Source organism: Galeopterus variegatus, unplaced genomic scaffold (assembly GCF_000696425.1).
Source record: "Galeopterus variegatus unplaced genomic scaffold, G_variegatus-3.0.2 Scaffold11372, whole genome shotgun sequence".
In the NCBI taxonomy this organism is placed as follows: Eukaryota; Metazoa; Chordata; class Mammalia; order Dermoptera; family Cynocephalidae; genus Galeopterus; species Galeopterus variegatus.
Genome location: NW_007737483.1, coordinates 37650 through 52588, shown reverse-complemented (window position 1 = coordinate 52588; position 14939 = coordinate 37650). Strand labels below are relative to the sequence as shown.

At 43.5% G+C, this 14939-nt stretch overlaps 1 protein-coding gene across 1 annotated transcript in view; it reads left to right on the top strand.

Annotated features, from left to right (window-relative positions):
- Positions 1 to 444: 444 nt before the first annotated feature.
- The window catches only part of LOC103610593 (rab effector MyRIP-like), a gene marked incomplete at both ends in the record, with an annotated part of 50538 nt that continues 36043 nt past the window's right edge, over positions 445 to 14939 (top strand). The window contains 2 exons of the mRNA XM_008594733.1: positions 445 to 598; positions 6370 to 6992. Of these exons, the coding sequence (XP_008592955.1) occupies positions 445 to 598; positions 6370 to 6992 (777 nt within the window). The remainder of the gene's footprint in view (positions 599 to 6369; positions 6993 to 14939) is intronic.

The following is a 14939-nucleotide window of genomic DNA, read 5'->3' as shown; positions in this document are numbered from 1 at the left end:
AAAGAAACATTGGCCAGGAGAATGGCTGGATAAGGAGTCACAGGAGAGCTGACCCTGAAGGATAGAAGCAAGGAACCATTTGTACCATTGCATGGCATTATGTACCAATTTGCAGCTTTTAAGCCTCACATGAGAAAAGCCAGTACCATTAAACATGTTAATGCAGGGCCGGCCCGGTGGCGCACTGCTACAGTGCGCCGCTTGGGAGCGCAGCGGCCTCCCGCCGAGGGTTCGGATCCCACATACAGACCGGTTCCTGCTCACTGGCTGAGCGAGGTGCGGGCGCGACACTGAGGGTTGCGATCCGTTGCCGGACACGAAAAAAGACAAAAAGACAAAAAAATAAAAAAACCATGTTAATGCAGTGTCTTCCCTAAAAGCTGAAGGTATTCCTCCCAGGGATTGTGCCTTACGAGCTCACCCTGCCCTCTTTTTCTTCCACAGAGGTCCCAGTCTGCGTTCTCCATCACTGGAGAAGATTCCCTGAAGACCTCTTCACTGCAGGCCGCAGCGAGGCAGCTGAGGGACGGGGGCCAGCACCCAAGGGAGGAACCCGCTTTGCCCAGTTGGAGGAGCATGGACAGGCTGGACAAGACAAGTAACTGTTCTAGCAGTGTCCAGTTGACCCGTGGGTTTCAAATGTGCTGTTTGGAGGCTTCTCGATTACTGCGTGGCCATTCAGCTCCTATTCCCATAAGTCTGAGCTGATGTGTTCCCATTTGGGGCATGGAGCCACTGAGTTGCGAGGCCTCTAGCACAGCACACAACACATAATTTAGTCATGTTTTCCACCTGGGCTGTTTTCCTGGTTGGTGTGGCATAATGAAGGCTCTTGATATGTCATCAGTATTGCACGTTCTGTGGGACAGTGGGGGCTCCTGGGCAAGCGTGTTAAAATCACTCCACTGCACAGCCCCACCGCAGCTGCCTGCTCCATGTGGACTGGGAGAGTGTGTCTTATGTGGGCCAAGGGCACTAAACCAACCTATCAGGGCATTTCAACATTCAAAGAGATTTGGGTTCCAGCATCAGTCTGGTTTTAAGGGTGTCCTTTCTAAAGCTGGATATATTAGTTAGGATAACACTGGCTGCTATAACAAGTAAACCAAACATTCAAGTGGCTTAACACAATAGTTTTTTGTTGTCGTTGCTATTGTTTTTGTAACACAACAGTGCAGTGCAGGTGTCCCTGGCCAGTGGGCAGCCTTCAGAGGCCGAGACTCCCACCTTGTGAGCTTTCTGCTGGATCATCTACATTCGGCCAGCAGATGGAAGAGGAGAGAATGGAGAAGGCAGCTTACCTGCTCCCTAACCACCCTAGCAGGGACACACACCACTTTCACTCCCGTCCTGTGGGCAGGAACTGGTCACATGGCCCTACCTCAATGCAGGGGGACCTGGGAGATTTGGTCTTGGCTGGGCTGACACAGCCCAGCAATATTGCTTGGCCACAAAAGGGTCTCTGATGGGTGGTTGTCTACCCCTGCCACACCTGGGGATGGAAGTGCCATCACTTCACTCTCCCTGCTTCCCTCTCCTAGACGGTCCCACCCTACAGGGCAACTGAACTCCCTTCTTCAGAAACTCGACAACATCTACAGGACACAGCCCTTCACAAAGCTGTCAAGTCCTGTAATCCTTCAGAATGAAGAGGCTTCTAAAGACACTCCATTTCACAAAACAGTTCCCCACTGGATTATGAGCATTCCTAACAAATTTGCAAAGGAATTTGGTTTTCAAAACTAAATGTGTGCATAATTTTTTGTAAAATTAGGTGCCTTTATGTAATTTATCAATTGTGTACAAACATAAAATTTAGTTCAACAGCATCACACAAAAATTCATACATCTCAAAATTTCATGCATCTCTTAGGATGAAGATATAAACTAAAAAATAAAAGCACTTGGGTAGAAAACTTCGGTTTTTCTGTGGAATGTTCAGCCCTTGACATGCTAAAATGTCCATGCCAACCCCAGAGGTCTTGAGGGCTGTCTGATATGTTTAGCAGGAAGCAAATCATTCCCAGAGGCATTGCTCCATCTCCGCAGAGCACAGACGTAGAACAGAGAAGGTCCAGAGGTGGAGGTCTTCTTAAAGGTTAATGAATGTCCACTGGGCTTCTTTCAGCAGTTTGTTTATGCCTCCAGAGAAGAGCTGGTACAGGAGCCTATCAGTGCACACACAGGGTCAGCCTTAGGGCTGGGTTTGGTTAAACCACAGCAACTCCACTTCTAGTCGTGACACTGCTTACAGCAGTTAACAGATTTCTCCAAAATGCATTTTCACTTTATAGACCTTGACTAAGCATCTACTGTATACACAGCATGTGCTCAGTGTTGGGGAAAGAAAGATCAGGGGATTGTCACTGCTTTTGAGTTGCTCACTTAGAGCTGTCTGTGGAATAATGAAAGAGCAGGGGTTTAGAGAAAGGAGGAATGAGAGAAGCAGGGCCCTGGAGGGATTCTCCCAGTGGACTAAGAGAATGTGGGATTGGAGCCCAGATACAGCTTTGAGCAGTTCTGATGGTGCAGCTTGACAACAGCCAAGGTTTTCACAGGGTTGGGTATTCAGAGAATCATCTATGTTTTTGCTAAGAAGGATGGCTTTTTGCCGAGATAAAATTTGGCCAACTTCTTTGTTCTCAGAGGTACATGGCAACTTGGAGTTGCAAAAGCCACAAAAGAGAGGAACTGGCAACAAGCTGAACCCCATCCCACCAAGTGGTGGTTGTTGGAGTTCAGGGACCACATTAACAACATGGTTGGCCCTGGAGCCAGGCACTGAGTGGCATGATCGGGATTTCCTCCCATAGCCGCAGGAGAAGCTGTAGACAGCAAACTCATGGAGAGCTGCACAGCAAGAGTCTTGCTCCTGCAGCCTGTTGGTGCCTGTGTTCATTGACAAGTAGCCTCATGTGCCCAGATGGGGTCCGGAGCTGGCCAGGGGCTGGCAGTACAGGAGCAAGGAAGAGGTGGCCCTGCCTTCAAGGAGCTCACAGTCAGACCTGGGAGGCAGAGTAGACAACCAGGAAAATAAATTATAATACAGTGTAAGTGTTTAGAAATGAAAGCTTTTGGGCAAAGCTCAAAGAACAGAATAGCCAGCTCCTCAAGGAAAGAAGGCCAAGTATGTGCCACTGAGGAGCGGTCTGTGAGTTGAGTCTCAGAAGATGGTCCCAAGAGCAGACTCAGTGGCCAACAATAAGGCCCAGAGGACCTTTCCTTTCTTCTCGGAGCACACATGCTCCACAGCTGGGGCCCAAGTCTACTCTGCACCTTGTGGGTGTCTTGTTTGACTTCTCCCTGAATTCAAGGATCTGAGGACCTGTAGTTTATGAGAGGTGAGCCTAGAAAACATAGAGGGCAGGAAGTGGGGACATGAGACAAGGAGAAAAGACAGGCAGTAGATGACTTGTGACACTGTGGGTGATTGGAGTTCATCCCTTTTGGGGAACTCCAGGAGCCAGTGTAGAAAATTCACCTTTCCAGCAGACAAGGGAGCTGGAGTACTTAGCCACCCGCTCCCTCAGTCACCAGCATTTCCATCGTGCCCCTGGGGCAGGCAACACAGGCTCTAGTAGCCAGAGCAAGCCTCAAGCAAAGACTTGCAGGTGCTGACCAGTTGGAGGCCCAGCCAGTATACACAGAAGTGGCAAGGACCAAGGTTTTGGGGAAGGCTGCTGGGAAAATTAATATTATCCCTTACAACAGGGCCTGCTGCTGGGAAAATTAATATTGCCCCTTACTGGCCATTAATAGCTTCATTGAGAGCCTGAGCATTCCTGAGAAACCCATGAAACAGCACTGAGAGAATGTCAGCCAAATAGAAACACTTTCCCAGAAGACCTACTATCACTACCACCACCACAAGTAGAGCCCATAAACTGTAAATGGCAATAACAAGCCTAGTTAGTCACTCTTCTGAGAGTTTACATAGTCAATAAAAATAGCATTGCTGTGTGGATAATAATACACACTCCTGAATAGTGACTATAAGATATATACAAGTATATATGTTTTCTATGTACATACATATGGAGTACATGGATATTGATCCATAATCAGGTGTTAAATACTAATGCTATAGTCCAATTCAACAGATATAAGGTAAAAATAGCCAAGGGTCCTCAGTGCAGCAGGCACTGTAATCAATGTTTTACATATTTTATCTCATAATAATCCTAAAGATAGGCAAGGTGGGTCACACTGACCCCACTGACAGGCCAGGAGACAGCCTCAGAGGTGCTCTCTGACCACGGTCAGCTGCTAATAAACTCAGTAACTGCGGATCAGCCCAGCCTGAATCCAGAGTTCTTGTTCTTTGCCCTGCACTGAAGCAGCCTCATTCACTTACGGATAAGGGGGAAAGGAGCGACCAAGACAATGTGCTCTGGGCACACACATGCAACACACTTTAGGAGCCTCCTCATGTAATGCCCACATCAGCCCAGTGAGGTATTAGCTATGCCCTCTCCACCTGTGAAGGAGCTGAGACTCAGAGAACCCCTGAGCAGGTTTGCTGCCCAGGCCCTTCGAGTTCGACACTGCTGGTCCTTCCAGTGCATGAACAGGCTCTGGGACAGAGCAGGCTAATTTGCATCTAAGGATGAGGAGATGAGTGAGATCCAGGCCCTGCCTCAGGGGCCTTGTCATCTGGAGGATGGCCCAGCTGCATGCATGATCAGCCAGACACAGGCAGGACCACGGAATGAGCCAGCCAGGCCATCATGCCGGGGGGCTCAGAGAGGGGAGGCCAAGTCCAGGCAGGGAGATGAGAATACACCCTAGGAAAAGGGGGAGGCAAGGATGAGGAGTTTGAGGACCATGGGGACTTCAACACAGGGACATGGTGGAGACAGATGCTGAAGGCAGAAGCAGCAGGAGAAAGGCCAGGCTCATGGCCTTTGGCTTCCAGGAGGCCCCTGCTTATGTCAGCCCACTGCTGGGGCCCAGCATCCCCCTGTGAAAGAGAGCCCAACCTCCTGATTCTCAGAAGAAAGGGGACTCGATGTCCTGCAGTCTGAGCCACAGTCAAGCAGCTGAAAGGGACCTGGGCTGCTGAGTTGAAAACATATGTACCACCACCATCTGAATTCCTCTAAAGTTGTGGTTCTGAAACAGGCCTAGCAAGTACAATACTCTGTAGACAACCCTGTGAAATGCTGACAACTTACATTTCATTATATGGAGCAGTAACAGTCTAATGTAGCATGAAGTAGGACCCTGCCTCAAGGTCCTACTGCAGCTGAGCCGTGGCCCCTGTAGGCCTCAAGCCCAGAAGCTGGTGTTCACACACAAGTTGGGAAAAAAATCCCCTGCAAAGCCCTGGAGCCCTCATCACCCACCCCCAAAAGCCCTGGAAGGGTCATGGTAAAAAAAACAGCTTCTGGGGGGGAAAAAAACAGCTTCTGCTGGCAACTACTGTGTCCAATGCCACAGGGCTAGGCTGGGCTGGGTACCCCTGGCTAAAGGAGCACTGTGTCCTTACTCCTACTCCGCAGGCACATGAGCAGGAAACATTTTACTGTTTGCCTTCAGCAAAAACAAGACAAGGCAACTTTTACCCCCCCTCCCACCCCACCCCTGCATGTAGATCAACCCTTAGGGATAGCAGCAAGCTGAGCACTACTCCAGCCTGCTCCCGTGAGCTGCTTTACAGCTGGTCTAGGGCTTGCATGGCACAGTCTATAACCTTGAGCTGCCTTGGAGTTGGGTAGAGGACACAATCTGTCCTGACTCTATAGGTTACTGGTGTTATGACTTTTGACAAGTGCTTAACTCCACTCATCCTCATTGCCTCGTCTGGAAAATGAGATTGGAGGTACCAACCTCTTTGGGCCTCAAGTTCTTTCCAGAACGAGGTGTGTGCCTTGAGTTAAACATGGACTGTGTGGCCATCTCCCAAGGCTGTTTGGAGTGAGCTCTGTCAAAGTGCCGAGGGCAGATGTGTTAACCCGTGAGATAGGCAGAGGGGAACTGGGGATCTAAGAGACAAAACCAAGGTCAAAGAGCCAGAACCTGGGGCTGCCAACTGCAGCCCTCTCCCCCCTCCCTCCGAGACAGCCTGGGGCAGGAGTGGGGCAGTTCTGAGGAGACCAAGGTGACCATCTGCCCAAGCAGACATGAAATAGGAGCCTAGTCTCTGAGTTTCTCTTCATCTGTGAAGTACGAGGGCCCTGGGAGGTCTCAGGGATTTCCAGGAGACCTTTACACTGCCCCCAATTAAGTGTGCCCTCCTGGTCTTCCTAAAGGCAACTGCTCCCCAACACCCCCCCCAAGCCAATTACAGGGAGGTGACAGGTGACAACCTCACCTTGCTCTAAGATGATAACAGTCCCTCTCTGGTTTTTGTCTTCCCCCCACCTGCAGACCTGGCCCCAGTGTTGCAGAGCCCCGACGGAAATTGGGTAGCCCTGAAGGATGGCACTCTGCCCCCCACCCGCCTGCTGGCCAAACCTAAGAGCGGGACCTTTCAAGCCCTGGAGGTGGCCTCCAGTGTGGCGTCTGCCTATGATGAGATGGGCTCCGACAGTGAGGAGGACTTTGACTGGAGTGAGGCCTTGAGCAAGCTGTGCCCGCAGTCCCGGGGCCTGCCCAGTAACCCTCAGCCTCAGCCCATGCAGGCACAGGGTTCCGACCAAGGCCCCTCAGCGGCCTCCCCCTCCTCCGGGCTCTCTCTCAACCCCGAGGCCATGTGCTCTGACTCAGAGACCTCCTCAGCGGGTTCCTCCCGGGCCAGACTGCCCTGTTTGCAGAGGAAGGCTCCCAGGAACTCCGCAGCTGAGAAAATGCGCCTTCAGGGAGAGCTGGATGTGAACTTCAACCCCCAGGCGGCCAGCGGGGAGACTTCTGACAGCAGCGAGCCGGAGCAGGCCCCCCACGCCACAGACCGGCGGGCCAGGAGGTGGAGAAGGGCCCGAGTGGGCTTAGAGGAGCCAGGGAAGAAACCGTCTGCCCCCAGCACCCATCCCCAGGATCTGGACCCACATCAGGTAATAGCACTGCACACAGGCAGACACACACAGGTTTGTAAGTAGGATATGCCCTCCTCTAAGCACGAGTGTCATAGGGGGTCCTGGGCTTGGAATCCACAGACCCAAATTTTCATTTTGGTTTTGCTGCTAAGTAGCCAAGTGACCCTAGAAAGGTCACATCCACTCTCTGGGGCTGTATGTCCTCCCTTTGGAGATGATAGCTTAGAATTCAAAGTGTGGTTTGGAAAGTATGGCCCTCAGACCAGCAGCATCAGTACCACCTAGGAACTCATTAGAAGGGCAGATTCTCAAGCTCCTCCCCAGACCTGCTGGATCAGAAACTCTGGGGATTGGGCCTAGCCACATCTTCTATGACAAGCCCTCCAGGTGACAATACTGTTCACTAAAGTTTGAGGGCCACTGGGTTAGGGTTAAGGGTGAGGGACCTGGAGTCAGACTGCCTGGATTCAAATCCAACCGTGTGACCTGTGGCAAGACATCCCTCTAGTTCTCAGTTTCCTCATCCATAAAGTGGAGATAACATTAGAACCCACCTGAAAGGATGGCTGTGACCAGTGAATGAGATAATGTTTATAAAGAGCTAAGCTCTATCCTAGACACAGCATGAGGGCTCAGTGAATACTATTTCAATATGATAACTCAGGGCGCAATTTACTAACATTGTGTGATTGTGTAGCCCACATCACACCCCTTCTCAGGATCCTCAGTGGCTTTGCCCACATGGTTTAATTCAAGAACTTTCTTTGAAAATGTGATTAAAGCTATGAACTCTCTCACTAGAAAAATGCACCTGTACACACACACGCACACACACACTTTTGCTTACAATTTCAGATAGTTCGTGGACTCCAACCAGGTTAATTTTATATTCTCTAAATACACCCTGCTCATTCCCAGCTCTACACCTTTGACTGTGCTGTGTTCTCTCCCCTGCCCTCACCTCCACCTTTGCCCCTGCCCTAGACCCCACCTTTTCAGGTGAAGCCCTGCACATCACTGTGGATTCAATACCAAACCTTGTGGAGCCCACTCTGGCCTACCCATCACAGTATTTTCTAAATTCAAAGTGACACATGTGGCCTGAAAATATTACTGGCAGACCAGGCTCGGCTCACCCTCTCACATTAAACAAATGACTCGAAAGTCCAGAAGTTGGTGCAAGGATTGGAATGTTTATTCAGATAAAGGGCATCTGGGGGATAACCAAGCTAAAATCATCCCACCTTCTGATGCCTGTTCTGGGTTTTATAAAGGGGAAGAGGCAGGAAGATGAGGTAAGGTCTTCGTTCTGAAAAAAAGGAGGAGGCTGGGAGGAGCAGATGGTCTGAGTCAGATGTCAGGGTCCCATGATGGATTTGGAACTTAAGCGTCACTGAGTCTGTGGTCAGCTTCAAGCCCCTGATGTTACCTCAGGGTTAGAGTCCTTATCTCCTAGGGAGAGCTCAAGGATAATAACCTCAGTCAAACATAAAAATACCTGACTTGGATTTCTACGTGGATGCAATTTTCCTTTAAGTAAAGGGAGAGCTCATAACCAACTAGGTTGTCTTGCCTTTCCTATATCTCCTCTTGTTTGCAGCTGATTAGAAAAGTAAGAAAAACAAGAAACTTAGTTTCAGTCCTTAACTGTAGGTGCACAACCTCTGCAGTAAATCAACACAAGAGAGGTGATTTCATCTCTGGGCAGTCTCAGCTATATGGTCCAGCTCTCAATTCCTCTGCTAACCTCAAGGATGATTACCAGTTTCCAAGTTAATAGCTGACTGAAATGTTCTGCTTGGTCTTAGTTACCGCAAAGATGGCTGTTTTTCTGGCTAGGATCCCTTTCAAAAAGTTTAAACGACCTCATATAAGCAATGGATTACAATATTTGAAACTGAGAGTCTTGTGGAAAGTCTAGTAATATTGCCATTGCCTTCAGTAGACACATAGTCATTGGTCATATGATTATCAACTTGACTTTTTACACTCCTGGAGAAACCACACCCACTTCCTGAATGTCACTGTAGCTCGACAGTCCCCAGCTACCATGCCCTGCACTCTTAGTTTAAGTTCCACCAAAAAAGCAGGGCCCGAGTCAAGGAATTGGATGTAGATAGTTAATGTGGAAGGAGATCCCAGGAAGCCCAAGGATGGGACAGGAAAGTAAGAAACACCAGTTAAGGTATGCTATGGGCAACTGGGGCTCAGCCCCACCAGGGACCTCTGAGAAACCATGTGGGACACAGCTCAGAATTCTCCCACCAGAGGACAGGGAGCATTCATCCATGGTCTCCTATCTCCCACTGATAGAGGGTTATCCCCCACCCAGGGTGGGCATTAATTCCATACACAGCCATGTTTATGTGCGTGGTGCCTAAGAAATCCCTCAGAGAAGAAGAAAGAGACGTAGCTTTGAGGTGGAAACCTATCAGTGGGCCAGAAACTGTCCCCCACAGCTGTGGGAAATTCACGCACCAGGGGATAACGGGCTGGGACTTCACTGGTGTCTGCTACAATATCTTATATGAATGCATCAGCCAGATCCCTGATCCTGAGGCCTCCATGAAGATAGCTGTGGACTCAGAGGCCCTCAAGTCACAGAACTGAGCATCCATCTCACTTGACCTGCTAATATATTGCCTAAAACAAGTCTTTTATTTGTTCCAAGCTCTCATTTCTTCTTTGTAAAACAGAACATTTAAAATCTGCCTCATGGGGTTGCTATGATCATAGAGTAAAAATAAAAAGTTTGGTTCCATTTTGAATCATTATTATCTAGCACAAGTGGAGACTGCTGTCCAAAGACTCTGGGCGACTTGCCTGAAGGGATGTTCTTGAGAGTTGTCAGCATAATTCACTTGCATGTATAAAATGCCACGTCTCCACTATAACTAGGTGCCTGAAGCTTCCTATTTATTCTGAAGTGGCTTGAAAGTTGTCTTCTGATGTTAATCTTTGCAAGGCACAATAAAGAGAAGGCAAGGACCAGCAGAAAGGCTCTGGACCAGTGTTGCCTCTGACATCCTGGAAGTGACTTTGAGCAGATGGCAGTATCCTCTCCTCTCCACTAGGTGGGGATGGTGCTGCGCTTCCAGAGACATCAAAATGAGGGCCTCCTCCCCTTCCAAACCTGCTCCCCTCCACCTTTAGTTTACTGGGGCAGTTCTCCAAAAAAACTAAATTATATATATTTAAATTGTTTACTTACTTTTGAATATAAAGAAAATAAATGAATATAATGTAAAAAATATTAAAACATGAAGATGCAGTTCCCCTTGACCACAACCCTAAATCCCCATCATTTCCCCCAAAATGACTAAAAGTGTATTTGGTGTGAATCCATGCAGATCTTTGTGCATTCATATACCTATAGCACATTTAGAAACATAGCTCAGTAATGTGTCTGTTTTAGCAAAATTAGCATCATGCTCTCCATATTCTTCTGCTGCTTTGTCTTAACAGTAAGTAATAAAGGTGTCAGTGCACACAGATCTACAAAAGACATACAAAGCAGGAGCCTGGAGGTGGGAGCAGTTCAACCAGGGTGCAGGCAATAAGGGGTGTGTTGACTGTAGGGAATTTTAAAACAATAATAAACCCAATAAAAGTCAGTCTTTTTATTATCACCATGCACAGACAATTCTAAGCAATGCTAGTGGTAACATACTCTTTTCCACACTGGGCCAGGGGATTTCAGTGCCTTCTACCCCTCCGACCTCCTTGGTTCACCACTGTTTCATAATGGTGGATATTTAAAGACTTTTATAATGGTTTGGTCTTGTAAAAAAATACCACAGAGAATATCATTCTGCAAACTTCTTTATACAAGTGGAATTGCTAACTTGAGACATATATGGATCTTTAATTTTTAAAGTACACTTGCCAAATTAAGCTTCCAAAACATCATAGCAATTTACACAGCTATAACAGGGTATGAGTATGTTCTCTCATGTTGTCAACAATAGTGTTGTCGGTCTGTTAAATTTTTGCCAATTTTATGTGAGAAAAAATAATTCTTTTTAGTTAACATTTTCATAATTACTACTGAGACTGAACATGTTTTCCTATGTTTAAGGCTATTTGCATTTTTTTCTTCTGTGAAAGACACATTTGTATTTTTTGTCTATTATTTTAATTAGAGTACTTGTCTTTTTTCTTGTTGATATTTAGGAATTAGTTTTATTATGTAATTATATTATAGGTTTTAATTCTTCTATAGTTACACATGAAAATATTCTTTCTCCTTGTCTGTCACTTTTGCCTTACCTTTAAGTATGTTTTATATGCCAAAATTTTGTTAATAATAATCTGTCAATTATTTTCTTTATTGTTTTTATATTTTGTGCCTTGTTTAAGAAGGCCTTAAATCCCCAAGGTTATAGGAATTTTTCCAACTTTTTCCGGGTGTTTTCTAGTTTTATATTTTTCATTTAGCCCTTTAGCCCCTTTTTTTTTTTTTTTTTTTTTTTTTTTTTACTTTTCTGGATGATATCAGGTAAGCTCTAACTTTATTTTTTTCAAATTAAATATTTGTCACAAAACCATTAGTGAATAATCCATCATTTATCTGCTAGTTTCAGATGCCCCCCTTAATATATGTTAACCTTTTATTTCCATGAGCCTGTGGGGTTTTTTGTTGGGTTTGTTGTTGTTGTTGTTGTTGTTGTTACCTTTCTATTTTAGTCCATTGATCTAGAAGTCCCATTTCAGTACAAATACTACTTTATTTTAGTTATGATAACTTTATAATATATGTTGCTATCCAGTGAATGGTCTTCACTTTGTTGTTTTTGTGGATGATGATATCATTTTATGAAAATGTCTTGGCTTTTCATAGAAGTGATTTTTTAAAATTTGCTCTTCAGGTTACAAGATGATCTTTTTAAGTTTTGATTGGAATTGCACGAAATATATGTATATATCTGGGGATAATTTATATGTTTATAATATTGAGCCTTCCTGTTTAAGATCTATTGACTTTCAGTAAAGTTTTTTAGATATTTTTCAAAGCTTCATACTTTTTTTGTCAAGTAATTTTTAACTATCTTATACATTTGTTTCATATTGAGAATGAGATCTTTATTATCTATCATATATCGTAATTGGTTTTTGCTGGTGTATGGAACCCTATTGATTTTATGTTTATATTTTATAACATAGTACCCTAATGAATTCTCTTATTAATTCTACTAATCTTTCAGGTGATCCTCTTAGCTATTCCAGGTAGATAATCATATTGTCTACAAGTAATGGCACTTTGTCTTTTCCTTTGCATTATATATACTTATTTCTCTTTCTTGTCATATTGCATTGGCAACAACCTACACTACACTGTGAAATAGTCTTGACATCTGGCATCCTGTCTTTGTCTTGCTGCTGCCCTTAGTGATCTACTTCCAGTGTTTCAATATTAAGTATGATGTTTGCTCTAAGTTTAGTAGATATTATCAAAATAAGGAAGCATCTACTCCTGGCTTTCTAAACAATTTAAATCAGAAATGTGAGTTTTATTTTATCAACTTCTTTTTGACATTGATTGGGATGGTCATACAGTTTTTCTTCTATAATCTTTTGAGGTTGTAAATCCCATTGACAGATTTCTGAATTTTGAATCATCTTTTCATTTGTTGCATAAATTTTACTTGATTATGATTCTTTTCTATAAAAACTGGATTCCATTTGCTTATTTTCACTATTATGCTATCTTGTTCAGTTTAGTATCAGGTTATACTAATGACTTTGCAAGGATTTTCTATTTTGTGTTATTTTCTATAACTCTTTTTATAACATAATAATTTTCTGAAAGTTTGAAAGAATTCACCAATAAAGTTGTCCAGGCCTACTGCCTCTTTATAAGGGAGATTCTTTGATTTTTTTTAAATAGATTTCTTCCTTGATTATTAAACTATTTAGATTTTGCAATTCTTCTTAATCCACTTAATTTGTATTTTTATAGGAAATTGTTTATTTCATATAGATTTCAAATTCATTGGCATAATATCATACCTAATGTTCTCATCATATTTAAAAATTTTTTTCTTTGCAATATAGCTATGTATCCTTTCTAGTTTATAATGTTAAATTTTGTTTTCTCATTCTATTGCTCTCATTTTCACTCTCTCTCATTCTTCCTTTTTTTCTTGATTGGATTTATCAGTCTTAGTATTTTACTGGTGCTTTCAAAGAACCAGCTTTTAGTTTTATTCTTTAATCTCAGAAATTATTTTGTTTCCTAGTCTATTAACTTCTGCTTCTATATTATCTTCCTTTTGCTGTCTTGTTTTCATATATATTTTTCTATATGTTCTAATATATAAAATATTTCATATATATATATATTTCTAATATAGCTAGTGAATTTTCACCCAAACGCATTTTTGTTTGCATCCCATAGGCTTTGAAATGCAGTGTGATGATTGCCAAACTTTACTAAGTAATTTATCATTTTCAGTGTAATTCTCATTTTAATCAAATTAAGAGTTAATTAGAGAAGTGTATAACATTTTGCTTTGGTTTTTTGTTTTGTTTGTTGTTTTTGTTGCTAATTTTTATTATGCATTATGAACAATGAATATGATTTATGTGATTACTATTGTTAGGAATTTGTTGAGATTTCCTTTCTGAACTAACAAATGGTCAATTTTTGTAAATGTTTCATGTGTGTTTGACAAGAATACGTATTCTGGGTTCACTGGAGACAAAACTGTATGTGTGTGTGTGCATTGTTCTGGGCATTAACAAGACAGACAAGGTCCAGACTCTTGAAGCTCATGTTTATTTACCTTTATATCTGCCATTCTTCATTTCTCTAATTCCTTACCCTTATTTACTGTTGTCTTCATTGACCTATGGTTTTCCTGATTTCTATCTCTTTGGAGTCTGGTGTGGGACTTGTCCTAGGAGATGCAAAATATGCCATTTCACTCCCTGCTAGATGCTTCACCTCACTAGCCATGATTATCAGATAAAGCCAGCTGGGAGCAGAAATCCTTTCCCACATTCTCTACCTTTATCCCTGGCCTCAAATCCCACTTAACACATAACTTTGCACATTGAGCTTCTGTGTATCTGTAACCATAAACTACTCAGCACACTCTTCTGTCCTCCTAAATCCAATCCCCTGATGGCCATAGATAGGATAAAATGTGTGGGTTAGAATCTCTTTTGCTCCAGTACTATTCAGGGGATACTCCATTGACTTTTGGCATTTGATATTGAAGAGATGCCTGAAGACAGCCTAATTTTTCCTTTGTTTATAAAGTTTTTCTCTTCTAGATGTTTGTTGGATTTATTGTATATTTAAAAAGCAAACATTTTGCCAGAATGGTAGGTGTTTACTTATTTTGTACTGTTGTAACTGATATAGTGAGTTCTTTTCTGCACAATCAGGTATTGTTTTCAAATCAGAAGCATTTTCCTCTATCATTTTGATTATTACTTCTTTCAGACCACCCATAATTTATTCATTGAATCTCTATCCTATATCTTCCATGTCTATCATTCTCTCTTATTGTTTTCCCACTTTGATCTTTCCCTCAGTCTTCTACGAAACTTTCCAAAGTATGTCCTCCAAATCACTTATTTTATTTCCTAATATTAATTCTGATGTTACTGTCTTCAAATGCAGGACTAATACTGCTGCTGTGTTGCCAGGTTTTCTGCATCTTTTGTCTTACCAATCTTCCCATTTCTTCTTATTTTATAGCCTTTTAGTCTGAGTGCTTATATTTCTTATAGCTTCTTACACCTCTTCATTGGAACTCTGTATTATTGTGTTGCCAGGTTTTCTGCATCTTTTGTCTTACCAATCTTCCCATTTCTTCTTATTTTATAGTCTTTTAGTCTGAGTGCTTATATTTCTTATAGCTTCTTACACCTCTTCATTGGAACTCTGTATTATCACTCCCTAACTAGAATGCAAAACTGCTATCAGACATTGTGTCCTGGTTGTTAGTAAAACTC